The 20,664-nt window shown below is 48.8% G+C and overlaps 2 protein-coding genes across 5 annotated transcripts; one reads left to right on the top strand and one right to left on the bottom strand.

The window, feature by feature from the left end:
- Positions 1-1,098: 1,098 nt before the first annotated feature.
- On the top strand, positions 1,099-12,380 carry STRADA (STE20 related adaptor alpha). Of its 3 annotated transcripts, none has more exons than XM_082297347.1 (13): positions 1,099-1,147; positions 1,465-1,544; positions 2,763-2,820; positions 3,745-3,773; positions 6,945-7,047; positions 7,539-7,660; positions 7,772-7,880; positions 7,996-8,119; positions 8,576-8,747; positions 9,343-9,447; positions 9,596-9,837; positions 10,521-10,563; positions 10,967-12,380. In XM_082297347.1, exons 2-13 carry the CDS (start codon positions 1,509-1,511, stop codon positions 11,117-11,119), a joined length of 1,296 nt encoding a protein of 431 aa, XP_082153473.1. In that variant the 5' UTR covers positions 1,099-1,147; positions 1,465-1,508; the 3' UTR covers positions 11,120-12,380. The 3 variants fall into 3 exon arrangements, with proteins under 3 accessions (XP_082153473.1, XP_082153474.1, XP_082153475.1); XM_082297348.1 differs by having other exon boundaries at positions 1,106-1,147; positions 1,465-1,520; XM_082297349.1 differs by lacking the exons at positions 1,099-1,147; positions 1,465-1,544; positions 3,745-3,773.
- LOC309582282 (E3 ubiquitin-protein ligase RNF113A-like) lies at positions 5,347-18,685 on the bottom strand. 2 transcript variants are annotated; one of them, XR_014227097.1, is made up of 11 exons: positions 18,573-18,685; positions 18,104-18,180; positions 17,883-17,987; positions 16,800-16,907; positions 16,410-16,519; positions 16,108-16,214; positions 15,500-15,589; positions 14,728-14,821; positions 13,795-13,901; positions 13,108-13,352; positions 5,347-5,419 (listed from the first exon to the last, which is right to left on the bottom strand). XR_014227097.1 is itself a non-coding variant. In XM_082297356.1 (10 exons), exons 1-10 carry the CDS (start codon positions 18,673-18,675, stop codon positions 13,273-13,275), a joined length of 981 nt encoding a protein of 326 aa, XP_082153482.1. In that variant the 5' UTR covers positions 18,676-18,685; the 3' UTR covers positions 12,972-13,272. The 2 variants fall into 2 exon arrangements, 1 of the variants encoding a protein (XP_082153482.1); XM_082297356.1 differs by lacking the exon at positions 5,347-5,419 and having other exon boundaries at positions 12,972-13,352.
- Positions 18,686-20,664: the final 1,979 nt, after the last annotated feature.

Here is a 20,664-nt window from a genome sequence, read left to right on the forward strand (position 1 = left end):
GGCTCGTTTCAGCGTTCCTTTCATTTACTAGAATCTCAAAGCCTCCTTTGTCCTGGGTGAGTTTTGGTGTAGGTTTTAAACGCAAGGAGGAGCTGGTGCTGCCTGTGCTGTACTGTGCTGGAAGTGGTTCCTGCTGGGCGAGGGCTGGAGGAAGGTGTCTCTCCCCTTGTGCAGGCTGGGTTGGGGGGAGATGGAGAATCTGCCCCCAGATGGACAGAGCAGGGTCCCTGTTGAGGGCACAGCCTTGGCCACTCTCTGAGGGATCCAATCAATCACAGGATTGATTAGTTTGGACAAGACCTCCCAGATGATTCAACCTGTGCCTGATCCCCACCTTGTCACCCAGCCCAGGGCACTGAGTGCCATGTCCAGTCGTTTCTTGGACACCTCCAGCAATGGGGACTCCACTGCCTCCCTGGGCAGCCCCTTCCAATGTTTAAGAACCCTTTCTGTGAAGAAATTCCTCCTGATGTCCAACCTGAACCTCTCCTGGCACAGCTTGAGGCCTTTTCCTCTCCTCCTGTCCCTGTTCCCTGGGAGCAGAGCCTGATCCCCCCCCGGCTGCCCCCTCCTGTCAGGGACTTGTGCAGAGCCACAAGGTCCCCCCTGAGCCTCCTTTGCTCCAGGCTGAGCTGCTCCTGGTGCTCCAGGCCCTTCCCCAGTTCTATTCTATTCTGTTCTTCTCTGGACACACTCCAGCCCCTCAGTCTCTTTTTAAAGTGAGGGGACCAGAAGTGGACACAGCACTTGGGCTGTGGCCTCACCAGTGCCCGGCACAGGGGCACAATCCCTGCCCTGGCCCTGCTGACCACACGTTTTGACAAGCCAGGTGCCATTGGCCTTCTTGCCCACCTGGGCTCACGTTCAGCTGCCTGTCAATCAGCACTGCCAGCTCTTTTCCACTGGACCTCTTTCCAGCCCCTGCCTGGGCCCGCAGTGCTTCGCGGGTTGATGTGGCCGAAGTACAGGACGTGGTGCTGCGGTCCCTCGGCCCCGCTGACGGACCCAACATGGCGCCGGCTCCTTTCCCGCCGCTCGCGGGAGCTTCGGCGCTGACGTCACGCGAGCGCGCCCGCGCCTCAGGTGTCGGCGCGCTGACGTCACGCGCAGCGTCTCCCGCCGGTGAACGGCGGCCGCAGCCTGAGGGGTCCGTGAGGGGCCGGGGGGGGAACCGGGGCTTTGCGGGGGCAGCGAGGGGCCCCGAGGGTGTTCGGGGGTATCGCTGCTTTGGGGGGGGCTCCGGGCAGTTCTCGCCGGAGTTACCGCTCTTCTGGGGCCTTTCTGGGACTGCCGGGCCCGGCGGGAGTTCGGGGGTGTCGGTGCTTTGTGGGGGCACCGGGTGGTGCTTACCGGGGTTACTGCTTCCCCGGGGCCGTGCCGGGCCGCGGGTGGGTGAGGGCCGTGGGGGTGCCGGGGGATGCGGGCGGTGCTCGCCGAGGGGGTGACGCGCCCCTGTGCCCGCAGGTGTCCTGCCCTTTCTGCTGCGAGTGTCCCACAGCGGCGGATCCATGTCTTTCCTTGTAAGTAAACCCGAGCGCATTAGGGTGAGTGTTGAAGACCTTTCAGCTTCCCTCGTGTCTCGATAGAACGAGCCTTGCGCTTGTGCAGGGTGGCCGGGCCTGGAGAGCACTATAAGGGAAAACTGATTATAGGGCTGAGTGCAGGACCTGGGTCGGTGTGCAACCAGCGCCGGTCAAAAACCCTAAAGCCTCTGTTACACGTGTATCTCCTTGGGGTGTGGTGCAGAGGGGCTGTAGTGGGCTTTGTAGTGAAGAAAAAGCACCATAATGTTGGTTTTATTTTCAGCCTTTCTTTAAGAAGTAGCCTCCTCACCTGTGTCACAATTTATGGGGTTTTTTTCCTTCGCTTTGCTTGCAAAGCTAAACACAACAGCTTTGTTTGATTTTTGCATTTTTAAATGAGGGAGTTTCCTACAACAGAACTACTTTTAATGCTTTCAGATGGTATTCTTGCATACAACTTTTGAGTCATCATTGCCTAAAGACTCATTGGTGCTTTCTAGGACCGGCTTCTCGTGCACTGAGCAACATTAGCTGTTTATTAAATTATTTTGCTAACCAGCAAATTCTACCATGGGAGTGTTTGTGATTGATTAACTTCGTGAGCAACACTCTGCAAGCTTAAAATTGCCTATTCTATTGTATACTATGTGTTTATATATATGTATATTTAAACTGCAGTATTAGATCACGATAGAAATACTCCTCTGCACAACCTAATGCTTGCTGTGAATTTCAAACATGAGTTCTGGAAGAGAATGGCAGCTTTAGACTATTTATGTTCTAGTTTTGCATTCAGTCAATAGATAGATAACCAAAATATTTGAATGCTCAAAGATACCACCTCTTTGTAAATAGTGAAAGCTTTGTTTTTAAACTTATTGCGCCTAAACCCCCAACATTTATTTGGCTGTATGAGGGGGTTGTGGCATGCTGATTATTTTTGCTGTATATGCATGTATAAAAGCTTGTTTGAATGATTTAAAATGTTATTAACTTTATTGCAAGTGCATGTTGATTTGGAAAAACAGCAGCACCTGTGTGGTTGCTGGGTGCATGTCATTGTCACAAAAAGGGAATATCCTTGTCCAAAGTAAGGATGTCACTGGTGATGCAGCAAATCAATTTCAGACCACAGTAGAATCACTGAAGTTTTGGATTTTTTTTCTTGTGGGGAAGGGGAAAAGAAACTTTTCTCTAGATGGAGTAACTGATTACGTGGAGAATTTTTTTTTCTTTCAGCGGTGGGTGTCTGAGAAGTTCATTGTTGAGGGGTTAAGAGAGTTCGAGCTGTTTGGAGGTAAGTTTTCCCCTTGTTAAATGACATTGCTAGAAATGTTTTATTTTAGCTGTAAAGCTTGGCAATTCGGTAGTAAGGACATATCTTAACACTAAAAGAGATTATTAAATCTCAGTGTAAATCTGGGTATTCAAACTGGCTAAGCCCAGAAATTTAATGTGGAAGTGTCCAAGATATAGCAACTTATTTCGAAGTCATTTCCATATTGATAACAGTACTAAATTAGTTCTGTATTAGCTTAGCATAACCACTTTTTTTTTTTCCTATGCAAAAGATGGATTTGGGGTTTGGGAAGGTTAATTATAATTTTCTGAGTGAAAATGGATTTTGAAGCTGCTGATGGCTCCCCAGGAGCAGGAGCTGACGTATTTGTGCTCTGCGTCTGCATAACAAAGTTGCCCACTAGGATGCAGAATTCCTGATCAATGACATGGAAAATAAATAGAGCATAGGAAATATGTCTAGGTCTTGAGCTTCCAGGTGGAGTAAAAGAATTTTTATTACTTTGAATAATATTAGATAGTTTCTTCTGTATTTAAGAGTCATCTTTGAATGTGTTTATAATCACAGAATTGTTCGAGTTGGAAGGGACCTTTAAAGATCAAGTCCAACCCCCCTGCAATAAGCAGGGACATGACAGAAGGTTAATGTTTAGAGTTATAGTAAAAAATTTTGTCACCTTACATTTATGTCAAATATACAAACAGTAGCACTGTCTGAATCTCTTTGATCCTGTACACGTACTGCAATATGATTAGTGCTGCAATTTTGTGTGTAAATTAAGTGTCTTTGTATAGAACAAAAAAATCATGTCTATTTGGTATCAAAAAGTGTCATCTAGGGTTATTTACTTAGTTTTCCAACTATATTTTAATGGGTATCTGTTGAACACAACATGGTGAACAATTAATTTCTTTACTCCAGAGCAGCCTCCGGGTGACTCTCGGAGAAAAGTAAGTGACTTGTGCAGGCTGTGGTGCTGTGGTTCATTGCATGGAGATTATTCCTTGTGGAAGTTTGATTTTTCTTTTTATCTTAGTTATATATCTCATCTCTATATTTAGCTCTACAAGTGTGGAAATGGGTTTCACCCTGGAGTGGAGATTTTGGTGTGTGGTTTTCAAACTAGATGTGATAATTCAAAAATTTAAACTTAATCTCTTGGATTTATATTTGTTTGTCATTCCCCTCCCCTCAGCTCCTCAAGGGTCTCTTTTTGAGGTGATTTAGTTCTGATCCTTCAGAGAATGAAGGAAGAGTGTAGTTTTATGGAACGTCTGAAAAGTGTTTGTTCTGCAGGCCCTGATTGCTCACTGGCTGGTTCATAATGAGCACATAACACATAAAATACCACAATTTACAATAGAGTATCTTAATCTAAATGATTCCACATGTCCCCCCACCACGGGTGTGCAGGTGTTGCTCTAGTTTAAGCTAATTACAAACATGAATTAAGTGTGATTTAATCATAACTGTGTCAGTTCAAGCTGCTTATAATTGATTTTTTGTGCCAGTGTCTGTAATTTACTGGCACAAACAAAGCTCAAAATAGGAGATGTATATGGAATGTTTTGTATAAAATCGAGTAAATTCACACCTTTTTTAAAATTGCTGAGTGTTAGACATGCTTGGCTGGAAGAAATTGAGATTAGCATCTGTTTTGTTTTTTTTCAAGCATTTACTTGGGGTTTTGACACTTTTGCTGATTCTCATTTGGGTCTTTTTACGTCTAAATAAAAGCCTATTTTTTCCCACCAAGGCTGTAGAGAAAGATACATAATTTGGGGAGGGGGGTGGGAGGAAAATTTTTGTTGCTCATGCTGAAGTGAGGGAGGGAATGAGGAGGTGGAGGGGAAGACAGCAGAACAAAACTGATATTCCTTCTTCCTAACTCAGATGAATGTCATTTGGCAAATGCAGATCCTTGCAAGCATCGCATAACTGATTGTGTTATGGTATTTATACCAATAGTTGCCTTTCAAAGATTAATTTCCTTTAAATGTATCTCAAATTAAACTGGGCTCCCGAGCCAAAAGCCAGCTCTAAATGAATGTCATGCCATAAAACTGGTCATGTGGGACTTCATTTTGCAGCTGCTTTTGACCATACACCAAAAATTGTCCCGTGTGAAACCACTGAGGAGCTTTTTTTCAGTATCTCATAAATAACATTTCAGTTTAACTTTCTTTTTTAAACTGTTGTATGATGTTGATAAATTTCTGGTCGGGCTCCTTTTGCATTAACTCTGTTATTGGGCACTGCTAACATGACGAGAGGTGAGTGAAGACTTCATACTGGAAGACTTTTCAATAGGGAATTCACAGTATTTTTCCATTACTGCACAGCCTACACCATTAATAAGATTAAATTTATTTAATTCTTTGCATCTGTTTTGTTGGCTTATGCTCTATCTGGAGTGGACTTTAATAAAGCAAACCACTTACATGTTGCTCAGTGTCTCACCAGCTGTCACCGCTCCATGACTGCTTCCCAGCCTTCTGCTTCCATCTCCTTGGTGGTGCCTTTCTGCTTCAGAGGCTTCTATCTGCCTGTGTGTCAATGCTGGCAGTCTTGATGTTGACAGGATTGTGTGAAATTCCTGGAAGAAGTAATGAATGATACACCTGAGATCAGAATTGACAGGCCTCTTTAGCAGAAGTTTGAAATCCTGACTGGAAAGTTGCTGCCTGTCCTGAGCCAATGAACAGCACTGCAGTGTTCACTAAAAGAAAGTATTTGGGAATGCTGCTCCCGGGGGTTTTAGCTATGCTGACATGGGACTGAGTTGTTTGAGTTGAAATTATACCAAAGCACCACAAATCTTAATTTTTGCCTTTTCCCTTAATGGAAAATACACCTATTTTAAAAGTAGGCAGTGTGCTGTTCAAAGGGAGTTGAAAAGGTGGAACTTGCGAAGTGTGGTTCTAATTTACTCCCAAAGTACACTTAGGCACCCAGAGGTAATTTACAGCAAACTCCTGTCTGTGCTCTTTGCACTGCATTTACCCTGGGCTGAGGGTAGAACAGCAAGTTCCTTGTTTTGCAGCTGTCACTGTGTTGTTTCCATCTTTCAGTGATGGAAATAAAAAACGGAGTCTGCTGTCATGGGAGGAAAAGGCACAAACCTTTTCTGCTTCATGTACCATGAGAAAAGGTCTGATAAAGGGCATTTGCAGTTGATGAAGAGTGAGGTGGAAAAATTGAGCTGGACTTCCAAATGCCAGGAGGAGTTAAAATGCTGGAAATTTGAGATAACTAAAGACAGTTTTAGACACCAAATAAACTTTAATCCCTGTTAGGATGCTCTCCTTGTGACTTTGGACATTTGAAGGAGTTGGAAGGTACAAAAGAACTTGCAAGAACATTGAAGTTTATCATCTGCAAAATCCTGCTGGGGAAGATTTCAGTGTATGTAAATAAGGCAGGAAGCTTTATGTCAGATGGAGTGAGGGAAAGCTGACAGGCTTGGGAATGCTGCTTCCCTGTGTGGTGTGGGGGTGCTTTTGCCCCCTCTTTTTTTTTTTTTTTTTTTTTTTTTATAAGCACTTATGCTTTGCAGTTTTTGCTTTCATTTGGAGCTTCTCTTTTCATGTGTGTCTGATTTTCTTCATCACTTGTACCATTCAGCTAAGCAGCTTCAGCTGTGCTGGGCTTATCCCAGGTGAGCAGCTGAAAACCAGGAGCCCCAGCATCCGCCCAGGAACGCCAACTGCTATGGTGCAGAGAAGGGCTTTGAGCAGCTTCCCTCTGGCTCTTGCTCAGGCAACAGGATGGTGGCACAGAAGTTTGTAATTATAAGAGAAAGGCAGTTACTGTACAGCAGAGTTTAGGCTGTCCTGGGGAATAATAATTGGCTTTATCCAAATATTCCTAAATAAATTCTAGCTTACAGTGATTAACAACCTACTTGTTACGTGTTTTGTAACATAAATGTCTGGATCTTCTGAAATGAGGCATCTCCTGAATTTCAATTGATAAATGATTATTTTAAATTACTTTGACATCAATTAAATCCTCTTCTGTATTCCTATTATTTTGAAGTGTATGATAATATGAGGCACAGATGATTTTTCCAGCAAGTGATCTTTATTTCCTTTGACTTGACTTCACTTTTTTCCCCTCAGACAAATGAGGCGAGCTCCGAGTCGATAGCTTCTTCCCCTAAAAGGGACACCATGAGCAACTTCCTGCCAGACAGCAGCTGCTATGAGTTGCTCACTATCATAGGTAATTCTGGAGGGCTGGAGGATCAGAGTCTGCTTTGTAAAGAAAATAATTTCTGCACATTTTTTGGCTTTTTCTTGATTGATTGCTTATTTTTGATATTGGATGACTGTCATCTTTGATTTTAAAATCATTTGAATAAAAAGTGAGATGCCAGTCCTAAAGGTTTTCACCTGGGAGAGGCATGTGGTGGGTCAATGATGCTGGGTGTGCAGTACAGTCAGCTGAAGCAGCCTGAAACCTGTCCTTAGTGCTCCTAATCACTATTTCTGCCTCAGTCCTGAAGGACAGGATAATTCTGCTGGCTGGGAGGATTCCTCTCAGTGGGATACGTGCCAAGGAAGGTGGTATCTGATGGAACAATTACTCTTTTTTACAAGGCCAAAAGTACTTTCAGTGAGTGAGGGTAAAGATTATTGAAGGGTCAGGGACCAGAGGAGTTCTCCACAGTGCTTCCAAAAGTATTACTGAAGCTTCAATGCTTTCTCTTTCAGGCAAAGGCTTTGAAGACTTGATGGTTGTGAACTTGGCCAGATATAAACCCACAGGAGAGTATGTCACAGTCAGAAGAGTGAACCTGGAGGCCTGCACAAATGAAATGGTCACATTCTTGCAGGTAACAGCAATCATCATGCAAGCTTAGAAGAGGGCAGACAATAAGAGCAATGCTTATCAATATTGCAGTCATGTTTCTGTATTTACTAAATTTAATAAAAATATCTTTTAGGGAGAACTTCATGTTTCCAAGCTCTTCAACCACCCTAACATCGTTCCATACAAAGCAACTTTCATAGCTGACAATGAGCTGTGGGTAGTGACTTCTTTCATGGCCTATGGTGAGTGGAGAAGGGGGTACCTTTAGCTGACCATCATATTCTGTGAAATGAAATGGAAGAGCTGAAGTGTCCTTGGGGCTTTTGTTCTAACAGGTGGTGTTTTGTTTCTTTCTAGGTTCTGCAAAAGATTTAATCTGTACCCATTTTACAGATGGGATGACTGAACTAGCCATTGCTTACATTCTCCAAGGTGTCTTGAAAGCACTTGACTACATCCACCACATGGGCTATGTACATAGGTATTAAAAAATACATTGATCATTTTCCTTCTGGTGGAAGTTCTTGGAAATAATACTCAGAGTAGAGTAGAGAATGAATCAGGAGACACCGAACACATTAAATTTTGCATTACTTTGCTGTTAGAGCAAATCAGTTTGATACTCATGGGAAGTGCTATCACTGATTTTACTAAGGTGCATGAAAGTGTCATTGTGGAGCAGACTTGCCCCAAGGACCACCGTGTATCTAAAATCATGATCCATAACATTTAGTCCTGCATTTCTCCTCACCACAGAAACATTCTTTGGAAACTTGCAAAGGCAATGAATAGAATCCTGTTAATCGATTTTGCCCAGCATCCAAAGATGGTTGTTAGGAGTCAGCCTCCTGGTAGGAAGCTGATCGGGTATTGTCCTGTGCATTGAGCTGTTCAGTAAAGGCCAGGAAACCTGACTGTTTCTCCCTTTTTTCCTCAGGAGTGTTAAAGCCAGCCACATCCTGATCTCTGTAGATGGGAAGGTGTACCTCTCTGGCCTGCGGAGTAACCTGAGTATGATCAACCATGGGCAGCGACTCAAAGTCGTTCATGACTTCCCCAAATACAGCATCAAAGTGCTGCCTTGGCTCAGTCCTGAAGTTTTGCAGCAGGTGTGTTTAAAAGAAACTGCTTGTGTTTAGTGATGAACACATCTGTATCTGTATAATTTTCTGAGCTCTTAGGGCAAGTTCAGGGGGTGCAGGGTGGGAGATATGAGAGAATGTGCAGAGTTGCTTTCTTGTGATGAGCTCTGTTCCTTTTTTCTTTTCTTTTTGTCTTAAAACCAGTGACCCCTAGCAAGGAGAAGGGTACATGAATGCAAGGAAAAACAAAGGGAGAGGCTAAAGGAAACAGATTTCGGGTGGATGCAGGGCAAGTGGGTGGAATTTGATCTAGTTGACTCAATAGTTTAATTGTAGGCATCTGTACAGGTTGTCTCATTAACAAGGTGTTACATCAGATGTGAGTTACCCAGGGTAGATGCCATCCCTACAGGCTGGCTGATTTCAGTTACATAAATGTTGCCCTTAAGTGTGTGTTTTAACAAACCAAAAATCCCTCACCACAATAAATCATTCTATCTGTGGGCTGTACTGTTACTGTTCTAACCATCTGGGTTTGCTGACTTGCAGTAGAATCATGGGTATTTCCCAATCAATCACATCCAAGTCCCTGAAGCTAACTTTCCATTTCCTTTTCACGTAGAATCTGCAGGGTTACGATGCAAAATCTGACATTTACAGCGTGGGGATAACGGCCTGTGAGCTGGCAAATGGACACGTCCCATTTAAAGACATGCCTTCTACTCAGGTAGGGTTTGCAAGCTCCTTTCCTGTCCTTTGTCCTGGCACCTTGAACTGCTTTGCTGCACTGGGATGTGAACGCAGGAGGATGTCCTGCCTACATGAACGGGAAACCTTAACTGTGTGTGATGTTGCTTGTGCCCCTGCTCTTCCAGATGCTCTTGGAAAAGCTGAATGGAACTGTTCCCTGCCTGCTGGACACCACCACAATTCCTGCTGACGAGCTGACTATGAAGATGTCCCGTTCCAGTGCAAACTATGGGATGGGGGAGAGCACGGCCATGAGCAACGTGCGCGCGGCCAACGGGGAGCCAGCCCTGCATCCCTATCTCCGCACCTTCTCCACCTACTTCCATAACTTTGTGGAGCAGTGCCTCCAGAGGAACCCTGATTTCAGGTAAAGTCAGGTGGAAGCTGCTCTCCCCACCTGTGCTATTCTAGGGCTGGTTAAACTATGGGAACCAGCAGAGATTGTTTACAGTTTCTGTTCCAAAAGTGTAGTGGAGTGAGGATGTGCCCCATCTGTTGAGGAGAGCAGTCCAAATGTGTAGAATGAGCAGTGTTAACACTTGAGCACTTCCTATGTGACAGCCCAAAGAATTCCTTTGCAGCCTTCCTTGGGGGATGGGTGATGCTGCACATAGAGAAAATAAACAACTTGAGTTTCTGGCCCCTCTGAGACCGTGTTTACCCAGTTCCCATCACTGCAAATGGCTGCTTTTCAGCCAGCAGAGAGCAATGGTGGAAAGTGATCAAAGCTGCATTTTTCTTTGTGGTGAGGGTAATCTGTAGCCATGACAGACTTTCCAGGGGTGCCCCACTGCTCAGGAGCTGTCCTTGGCCAGATGTAGGGGATGCAAGTATGTAATGTAAAGGTTAGAAGAAGGAGGTTGAACTCCTTGCATAAAATATTATGTGATTGTAAATGCTTAATAACAGTGCTACCGCTGAAAAAAGGGAGATACCCAATAACTGAGAAATGGGAGAGGCAGGAAGGACCTCAGTCTTATTCCCACTATCTGACTTCAAGCACTGACTCATTTTCTTGTGTGCTTCCCTCATTCTACCTCCCTCCCACAGGCCAAGCGCCGGCACTCTGCTCAGTCACCCCTTTTTTAAGCAGGTAAGGAACTAATTTCTCTACAGGTAAAGCACAGTGGCTTTGCTGTAGTTGTCTTGCTGTGAGGATGGGGATGTTGAGTGGCTGAATTTTCTGTGATTGGAAGGATTAAGTCAGTTTTTTGACTAACTGTAGTGTGGTGTGGTGATCATCACATCCTCTGGGGAGGTGCTTGGGCTGCTCTTGAAGTATCTCTTATCTAAGAGAGGTTTTAAATCTGCCTGTCCTGGGAGCCACAACAGCTCAACAGCCACCCAGTTGAGTTCTGGGGTAAAGCAGTTGTAATCTGCTCCTTAATGAGACCAAAGGGTGCCCCGTGTGTTTCCTGCCTGTTGTTTCTGGCTGCAGTGCTGGGTGGAGCAGCACCTGAGCAGCCCCGAGTGCTCATTCTGCCCTTCCTGTGCAGATCAAGCGCCGAGCTTCTGAAGCACTCCCTGAACTTCTGCGCCCTGTCACCCCCATCACCAATTTGGAAGGGACACTGCCCCAGGATCCCAGTGGCATTTTTGGGTTGGTATCAAATCTGGAGCAGCTGGATGTGGATGACTGGGAATTCTAGAAAAATAGGGACTACACTGAGTTCTGGAGGAGCTTTCTGGACATCGTAATTTATTGGTCCTGTTCATAAAAGCTGATGAATGTTACAGAAGAGTTTACAGGTCCTTGGGAAGGAACTTCAACTGCCTCTTTACTTAAGAAGTAGCCTGGATACAAATTGACAGACCTGAGCTGGAAAAGGATCAACCCAAGGATCTGTGGAGTTTTCCAGAAGGTGCAGTGTTCAGAGCCCCAAGTTCTTGCAGCTGAGCACTGGTAGAGCACTTGAGGGGGCTGAGTGAGTCCGTGTAGTTATGGTCTTTATTTATGTGTTTCTAAAAGTCACTGGCTTCCTCACAGTTGAGGCTGCATGTCCCTGCCCTCTTTGGTTCTTTCTCTTTTAAGGGTGCCTTAGAGTTGATGGGAGGTGGGCAGCTTTTAGTTTTGGGCATTCTCTTAGAACTAGTCAGGTTCCTGTAACAGTGTTGTCACAGGGCAAGTTTTAATGGGGAGAAAAAAGGGATTATATTCTTAGTTACTCCCTTGTGATGGAAAATGGCAGATCAAAGACAAGCAGATGCCATTCCAGGCACTCCTGCTGCACTGGGCATTCCTCTGCAGCACTGGATTCTTCCAGTCTGGAGAGGGCTTTTGAAGACTTCTCACTCCGTGCTGAGCACTCTGAACTCCAGGTCAGACAGGGCCTTCCAGCCTCTCCTTCCAGCTTCCTGGGTCACCAGAGCAGTGTGGATGCCTGTACAATGTACCAGCTTTTTTATCCCCTTCCAGATGAACTTTGTTAGCTGGGCTGGTTTCACAGCACAAAACACTTTACCTGCCTGTTCTCAGTGACTTACCCTGGCACAGAGGAAAAGTAAATTGATTTTCATGCTGATCTTCTTCCTCATGACTCCTGTACAGAACTGAACTTTAACCTTTCCATTACCACTGCTGTTCTGCCTTCCCTCACTGATGGGTAAAAGCTGCTCACATGTGATTCATGGCTGTGTGATTGCCCTGCTGCTGTGGCAGCTCTCCCCCAGTCCGTGGTGTTTGGTTTTTCTGCAGGTGTATTTAAGGCTTTTAGTTTGACTTTTCCAAGGGCCATGGGTGCTGGAGGTTGTCTACTCTTTACTGAAGCACTGAGAATCCTTGTGTAGGTGCATTTGATGGAGTAGTGGTGCTGGCAACAGGTCCTTGTGTTTATAAACTGTACTTGAACCCAGATAAAGTTTGTTACTCTAGTTTTTTTCCAAAACAAATAAAATATTTCTGAAGTTGTTTTTTAAGTCTGCTGTTTGTGCAGGATGATGGAAGTGAATCACAGAGGGTGACACAGGCTGGCTGTGCACACTTGCTTTTACCTCCTTATTTTCATACAGCTCAGCAGTTTATGGCAGCTGCCTTCATGCTTCAGAAATGTACTTCAACTAAAGCAACAAGCTGCAAACACCTGGACTTGCTCTTTTCTGAAAGGTTCAGTAAAATTCTCCCAGTTGCAGTGGTGTTTGTTAAGGGCAGGCCCAGTTCTACTTCCTCACTATGATCAGGTTTGGGTCCTGATTTCATCTTACTGTTTGTAAGAAGATACTAATTTCCTGGTTTGTTACGAAGTTTTACAAACAGGGCTGATTCAAGAAGTGTGTTGCCCACTGAAGTTCTATCCCTGTCTCGAGTTCTAGGAGCCAGGACAAGAGGGAATAAATGCCCAGTACATGCAGTCCTCCAGCCTGCTTTCCCATGTATTAGCATTTTTAGGGTGAAGGATGAACTTAGTGCAAGCTCCTATTTCTCATCCCTGCCCATGCCTGCAGCTTGCTCCATGCTCAAAGATTAGGGGCTTAAATTAACTTTGTTCCATGCAGGATCGGTGCAGAGTTAGGAGTGAAACAGCAGCACTGTGGTCAGAAGCAGCAGTTATGAGGTAACTGAACAGTCACCCTCCTTCCCCAGGTGCACCTGGGGGTCCTGGGGGGAGCAGATGACTCAGCCACAGCCCTTGAGTCTTACCTGTCCTGCCTTGTGCCCCCACAGGGCAGCAAAGATGGAGTCCAGCACAGGTGGACACTGTTCAGTAGCTGCTGGTTGGATACATAACCCCTGGCTAACAGCTGTGAGCTTTTTTTTTTTTTATCCTACAAAAGCTTTATTCAGTTATGTACAAAACGTGTTCTGCTACTGTGGATCCTCTCCATGGTCTGACTGCTGCTCCTCTTCTTCCTCTCCTTTGTGTTTTTCCAATTTTGCCATGAGCTCTGAAAAACAGGAACAGGCAGGATGAGGCTCCAGGTGCAGGGGCTGCCCCCCGCCCCCAGAGCCAGGGGCCCAGGTCCTGCGAACACCCAGGAGCAGGGCAGCTACCAAACATCCCTCGCCTGCAGAGGCTCAGCTTGGAGCTGCCCCTGTTTGCTGAGTCCAGGCAGGAGCTGTTACAGTCATTCCCTCACTGCATTACTGACCACACAAGCTGCTGCCTCTGCTCCCATGGCACACCTCCCTTCCCTCTCCAGTCGCTCCCCAGGTTCCCCACCTCGGTAAGCACAGATGCTCATTTTGCATCCATGATTTACTATTTCCTGACACTAACTGAGCTCTGCTGGCAGCCAAGAGCTGTGAACTGCAGCTCAGGGCCAGGCCCAACACCAGGAAGGTCCAGCAGGAGCTGGTGCCTTTGCTGCTCCCCCAGATGCCCATTACCTTTCGCAGGGTTGAAGACCCCGTTGGTTTGCTTGTCACAGACATAGCAGCGCTGGGATTTGCGATAGTGCTGGAGGGCACAGCTCTCACAGAAGTAGTGCCGACACCTGTACGGAGACACAGAGGTCACTGCCAGGCACCAGTCATTGTGTCCTGGAGTCAGAAACTACTGACTACTGGTCACAGGAACATAAAGGTTGGAAAAGACCTCCAAGATAGAGTCCAGCCTTTGACTGATCCCCACCTTGTCACCCAAAGCAGAGCACTGAGTCCCACGTCCAGTTGTTCCCTGGACAGCTGCAGGCATGGGGACTCCACCAGCTCCCTGGGTAGCCCCTTCCACTGCATGACCACCCTCTCCATGGTGCCCAAGGGAGGCAAAAGTGAGCTGCAGGCAAAGCTTCCTCTGCATCCCTGTCCCCATGGAAGGTGTTTTCAGCATTGCTTCACCAATGTGCAGTGACAGCACAGAGCCACCAGTGAGCTCTTCCAGACACAGGTACCAGCAGGACAGCGTTCAGAGTGAGAAAGGCCTGTCCTCAGCCTCCTCCTCATCCTTGCCAAGCTCTTGGCTTCCCCATGCTCACATTTCTCTGCTCAGGCAGTGCAGCTGCCATTCAGAGTCCAGGAGCAATGAAAACAAAATCTCAAGGTTAAGGGGGAAAGATGAGGTAATGAGGCAGCATCTGTGGAAATCTAAAAAGTCCTTGAGTAAGGGTTTGAGATCCCTTCCAAGGGCATGCTCCAGATGCAGCTATGAGACTCCCTGGCTCTCTCAGGATTTCCTCACCCACCAGAAAGCCACAGCAGACAACAAGCAGGTTCCACGCACAGCCCATGGGGTGGGTTTGTCTTTGCCTCAGCAGTGAATGAATGACTTGTGAGCTGGATTGACAGCAGACACACGGCTCCTCGTGCCAAACCACCACTTACTTGGTGACCACGGGGTTCTTAAAGGAACCTCTGCAGATGAAGCATTTGAAAGGCATGTCCTCCTCATCGCTGCTCACCTCGTAGTTTTCGTCGTCTGCAGAAGAGAAAGTGAACCAGAGCAGAGTGAGAGGAGAGGCCAGCCCAACCCATGTGTGGGGCATGAAATAATAAATAAGGGGAGAGCACAGCAGGTGGGATTCAATCTCTGCTGGAAACAATGGAGCTCTGGCATCTGGGTGTTGCTGATGTCAGTAACACGTGTGGGACTGTGCTATAATTAGGGCTAATGAGCCAGCAGGCCTGTTGCTCATCTCAGGAGAAAATTCTTTTCTACCTCACCCACTCACTGCTATAAAGAGAAACATTCTCCAGCCCCCTCCTGTTTTAGACTTTCTTCCAAACCAGCTGCCACCAAGCTCTGGTTCCAACTGAACAGAGAACACCCTTTTCCCCCCGTTTGTACAGCAGTGCTCCTGAGCCTTGGGCCTCACCTATGGACACTGTGTGACAAATGACACCCCACCTCCTGGGCATCCGGGGGACAGACAGTCCCATCTCCCCAGCTCCACACAGCTCGCCGCTAGGACCCACACAACAGCAGTGCTCTCCTTCACAGAGAGCCAGGGGAAACCATCCTCACTGGGGAAGCCAGGGGTTGTGTGAAAGCAGCAGTTCTGCTCAGCACTGTCAGTGGTTACTGGCCCTAAGCTCATCCTGCAGCAGGAGCTGCACAGCTTTGGAACAGAGCCCTGTGAGAGCAGCGGGGCCGTACCGTTGACACCGTAGCGGCCTTCATCCAGCTCCCGTTCGATCTGCCAGCCGTGTTTGTAGTCCGAGCGGTCGTGCAGGAATTTGCAGCTGTCTGAGCAGCACAAAGAAAGAGGAAGTAAGAGCCAGGCTGCAAGGGCAGAATGTTACCAGGACACCTCATTCTGGGGCAGCCTGAGCTTTGCCCAGCCAGAGAAATCTGACTGCTCCTTCTGCAGGGCAGCACCAAGCTCCTGGAGCAGGTACGGGATCCCTCAGTGCTGACAGGCTGTGAGGATCATCCTCTCAGTGCCACAGGGACAGTTCCAGCAGTTAGGCACATGGAAAGTGGGATAAGGAACAGGAAAACTCATTCCTCACATGGTCTCAGTGGACACAATACCTGTAAGAATGTGGGTCACTGGAACATCCTGGGTTCCCTCCTAGGACTCCTGTCACCACTAATTAGAGGCCCTGGGCTTTCGAAGGGCCAGCATGAATGACAAGAATGTTACATAAACAGCTCTGCACAGAAGGGTCTGTGACTCAGCCTCAGCACCACATACACGGGGTCACAGCTGGACTGGATCCCTTTGCACACCTGGTGTTCAGCTGCAGACACGAGGCACTCACCCCCGAAGCCACAGAACCCGGTCTCTTTGTAGTCCTTGCAGATGTCGGGCTGGTAGTCCCAGCGCACCGTGGCCCGCAGGTGCTCTGGAGCACGGATGGGGCCTTTCCTGAAAGGGGGGCAGAGGGCTCAGCCTGGCTGCACAGCAGCCCTGGAGCAGGGCCCTGGCCAGAACCAGAGACCAGACTGGTCAGACAGGCAGAAATTGGCAGTGACAGCAGAGTTCCAGCCCCAGCCCCATGCCTTTGGGATGGTGCCTGAGCACCTCCGTGGTCCCAGACCCCCAGGGCTCACCCCAACCCACCTGACCATTCCTGAAGAGGCGTTTCCCATCGATGTGTCCTTGGGCTTAACGTACTTCTGGTAGTTGTTAATGCCACGGTAAATTTTATCATCTTCCTTTCCTCTCAGCTCCTAGAAAAGCAAGAAGAGATGATTAAGGATCAGGAGAGCTTCATGACATGGATTAATTGTCACCACTCTGACACCAGTCTTCCTTCCCACCCTGCCTTCCTTAACACCAAGATGCCAATAAAGCCACAAAAGTCCCCTATTTGCAAGGGTTACACTTCTGGCTTCTCACACTTCCAGGGAAGAAGAGACTCTAACTCTTCTTGGTGTGCAGAAGGGGATGAGTAAAGCACAGGCTCTCCTGCTGCAGAGCACGAGCTCCTAAGGAGCAAGGCTGACTCACCTCCTGAATTTTTTGGCTGCGCTCAAAGATGGCCTGGGCATCCTTCTCCTTCTCTGTGTCCAGTTCATACACTGCTGTGGCTCCCATGTCTTCTGGGCCAACGGGTTTCTGAAAAGCAAGGAAAACTTGTGGCAAGAGTGGAGACAGTGGAAACCTGGACAAGACAGAGAGCTCCTTGGCTACCTGAAGGTTGTCACAGAGCAAGAACTGGACACACCTGCTTTATCCCTTGGCATTTGCTAGGGAAAATTCACCATGGGCTCCAGCCTAGTGTGTGCAGAAACCAGAGTGCTCATTCCCCTTTGCTCCCAAATTTTAGCCTGCAGAGTCAGGGAACAGTTATTTTACTCCTTCACACCCAGCCCCAGCTCAGCTGGAAGCCCCACTCAGTTCACCCATGTCCAACACTTAAATCATGGGACCCTCCTGCCCACACACAGGATGTTACTGAACTTCTGACCCAGCTGGGGGTGGCCAAAATTCAGTTTCAACACAGTTATCTGGTTTAGATTCCTCTTTAATGGATTGAACAGATACCTATTCCTAGCTTCTATCAAACCTTTGAGAACAGCTGCACAGAAACCAGAGAATAATTACTGCCGGTCTCAATTAAACACAAATCCATCTTAGGTGCCAAAAGCTTGTGGAGTCCCAAAGCTGTCATCTCCTCCTGTCCCTTCCCGTTCTCTCCAGAAGGTTGGGCAAACAAAATGCTGCCTCCCTTGGTAGCAGCCAAAGATGGTCTAACACTGAAAACACAAATCCAACAGTTCAGCAAACCTGATCCAACTGCTCCCTCTCCTGAAAAATCTGTGCAGTGTTGGGCAAGTCCAGTGGCATCCTGGAGTTTTAACTCCCACCTCTAAGAGGGAAAGGCCAACCTTTGACAGCCTCCCGTGGAGGGAGGGACTATCAGAATAAACCCAGCACAAGGTGCTTGGCTATTAAGAAGGGACAGGGAGGTGCATTAATAAGAAAGAATGTCCAATCCCATGTTCAGAGAGGCAAATTCTGTCTGTGACGAGTGGAATCCCCAGCCCCACCCAAGCTGACACTCCAGGCCCCCGTGCTGCCCGTCCTTACCGCCGACCTGGTCGATTTGTAGGTGACCCCGATCTCCTTGGCAGGATCCTCGTCCTCGCTGCTGCTCGGCGCGTACTCCGGCCTCTCCCTCGCGCAGCGCCGGGTCTGAGGGGGGACAGCAGGGATGGGGGAGGAAAGGCTCCAGCACTGTCCTGGCTGAGCGTGGCAGACCACCGCAGGCCCACCTGGATGGAGCAGACGCTCCCTCGGAGCTCCCTTACCTTCTGAATCATAGGGTTGGGGGTGTCCCGCCGCCGCTCCTTCCGCACCACGGTGCTGCCCTCCTCCCCGCTGCTCTCTGCGGGGAAAGCCCAGCGTGAGGGGCACGACCCAGACCTGAGGCAGCTCCTCCCCTGGGCCGGCTGGGGAAGCCCACGGGAGACCCAATAATCCCATCCTGAGAGCGCTGTCCAAACGCTCCTGGAGCTCTGGCAGCCTCGGGGCCGTGCCCATTCCCTGGGAGCCTGTTCAGTGTCCGACCACCCTCGAGGGGAAGAACCTCCTCCTAATAGCCAACCTAAATCCCCTGTGACACAACTGCAAGGGCCTTTCACGCCCTCCGCCACTCGCACACGGGCTGGGGAGAGCAGCCAGGCCCGCCGTGTGGGCAGTGCTGGGGGCGGCACCAGGCCCTCCCTCGCCTCCCCACTGCACCGTGCCGCACCAGCTCGGCTCCCCGCGCCTCCTCACCCCGTTCCTGGTCGCTGCCGGACCGTTTTCGCCGGCCCCTGCCCGCGGCTCGGACCCGCTTCTTGAACACAAAGCTGCAGACGCCGCTCTCCTCCGCCATCATGTGCCGCCGGTCCCGCGGCCCTGGGCAGAGCGGCGGCCGGCGCGGGCTGCGCCCCCTGCGGGCACGGAGGACTCAGCGCCCGGGCTGGGCCGCGGTCCCGCGGGTCCCCGGCCTGTCCCCCACGCCCGATCCCAATTCCCGATCCTCGATCCTCGATTCCGCTCCCTCCCTGCGCTGCTCGGCCCCCCTCCTTCTTCCCGCGCCCCCTGAGCCCGGCACGGGGGCGGTTTCCCCGGTTCCCGCTCGTCTCCCGCAGGCCCGGCGGGTTTCCATGGCAACGGGGACGCCGCTGGGTTCCTGCGACCCCCGGCCCCTTGTGGGCACCGGCGGGAACCGCGGGAGCCCCGGCACCGCCCGCTGCCCTGCGTGGGGGCGAGCATGGCACGTGTGTGTGTGTGTGTGTGTGTGTGTGTGTGTGTGTGTACGTGTGTGTGTGTGTGTGTGTGTACATGTGTGTGTGTGTGTGTGTGTGTGTGTACGTGTGTGTGTGTGTGTGTGTGTACGTGTGTGTGTGTGTGTGTACATGTGTGTGTGTACGTGTGTGTGTGTGTACGTGTGTGTGTGTGTGTACGTGTGTGTGTGTGTGTACATGTGTGTGTGTGTACGTGTGTGTGTGTGTACATGTGTGTGTGTGTGTGTGTGTGTACATGTGTGTGTGTACGTGTGTGTGTGTGTGTACATGTGTGTGTGTGTGTGTGTGTGTACATGTGTGTGTGTACGTGTGTGTGTGTGTGTACATGTGTGTGTGTGTGTGTGTGTGTACATGTGTGTGTGTACGTGTGTGTGTGTGTGTACATGTGTGTGTGTGTACGTGTGTGTGTGTGTGTGTGTGTGTACGTGTGTGTGTGTGTGTGTGTGTGTGTGTGTGTCCGTGTGTGTCCATGTGTGTGTGTGTGTGTGTGTGTACGTGTGTGTGTGTGTGTGTGTGTACATGTGTGTGTGTGTGTACGTGTGTGTGTCCATGTGTGTGTGTGTGTGTACATGTGTGTGTGTGTGTGTGTGTGTGTGTACATGTGTGTGTGTGTGTGTGTCCGTGTGTGTCCGTGTGTGTCCATGTGTGTGTGTGTGTGTGTCCGTGTGTGTCCCTGTGTGTCCATGTGTGTGTGTGTGTGTGTCCATGTGTGTGTCCGTGTGTGTCCCTGTGTGTGTCCGTGTGTGTGTGTGTGTGTGTGTCCGTGTGTGTGTGTGTCCGTGTGTGTCCATGTGTGTGTCCGTGTGTGTGTGTGTGTGTCCATGTGTGTGTCCCTGTGTGTCCATGTGTGTGTGTGTGTGTCCGTGTGTGTCCGTGTGTGTCCCTGTGTGTCCCTGTGTGTCCATGTGTGTGTCCGTGTGTGTCCGTGTCCGTGTGTGTCCCTGTGTGTCCGTGTGTGTCCGTGTCCGTGTGTGTCCCTGTGTGTCCGTGTGTGTCCATGTGTGCACGTGTGTCCATGTGTGAGCCCAGGCACAAGGGACAGTGCAGTTCCATCATCAGAGAAAAGTCTGCTCTCCCATGAGGTTACTCCTACCCGGTGATTAACACTCCTATTGCTAAAAGTCTAATAGGATAATTAATAAGCTAACAAACAAGCTGATTCTGTGCAATAGGATTGGTAGCAGTTGGGAGGATGGAGAGGCCTTTCTGAACACAAGCATTTTTCCAAGATTTTTAAGGTTTTCACTATGTGTTAAGACAATGATAAGCAGTGATTGTTGTGGGCTCTGTGCTTGTTTGCTTCCCACGCACCTGCCCTTGTTTTGGGACAGCCCTTGGATGCTCTTCTCTTCCCATGCCCTGGTGGAGCCCAGTTTGCAGCCCTCTGGTCTCTGCTGCCTGCTGGGTGTGACCATCCCACCGTGGGCTCTGGATCACAAGTGGAATTCCTCGTTTACTTGAGCTTGGTGGCAGCAAGCCTCTTCAGCACAGATGCTGTTTGGGCAGTGCAGTGACAGAGGTGGTAAATCACATCACTGCTGTCTTCTTGTCCAGTAAGCACTCCCATAAATTCCTTA

This window comes from Coloeus monedula (assembly GCF_965178545.1).
Source record: "Coloeus monedula genome assembly, chromosome: 26".
Lineage (NCBI taxonomy): Eukaryota > Metazoa > Chordata > Aves > Passeriformes > Corvidae > Coloeus > Coloeus monedula.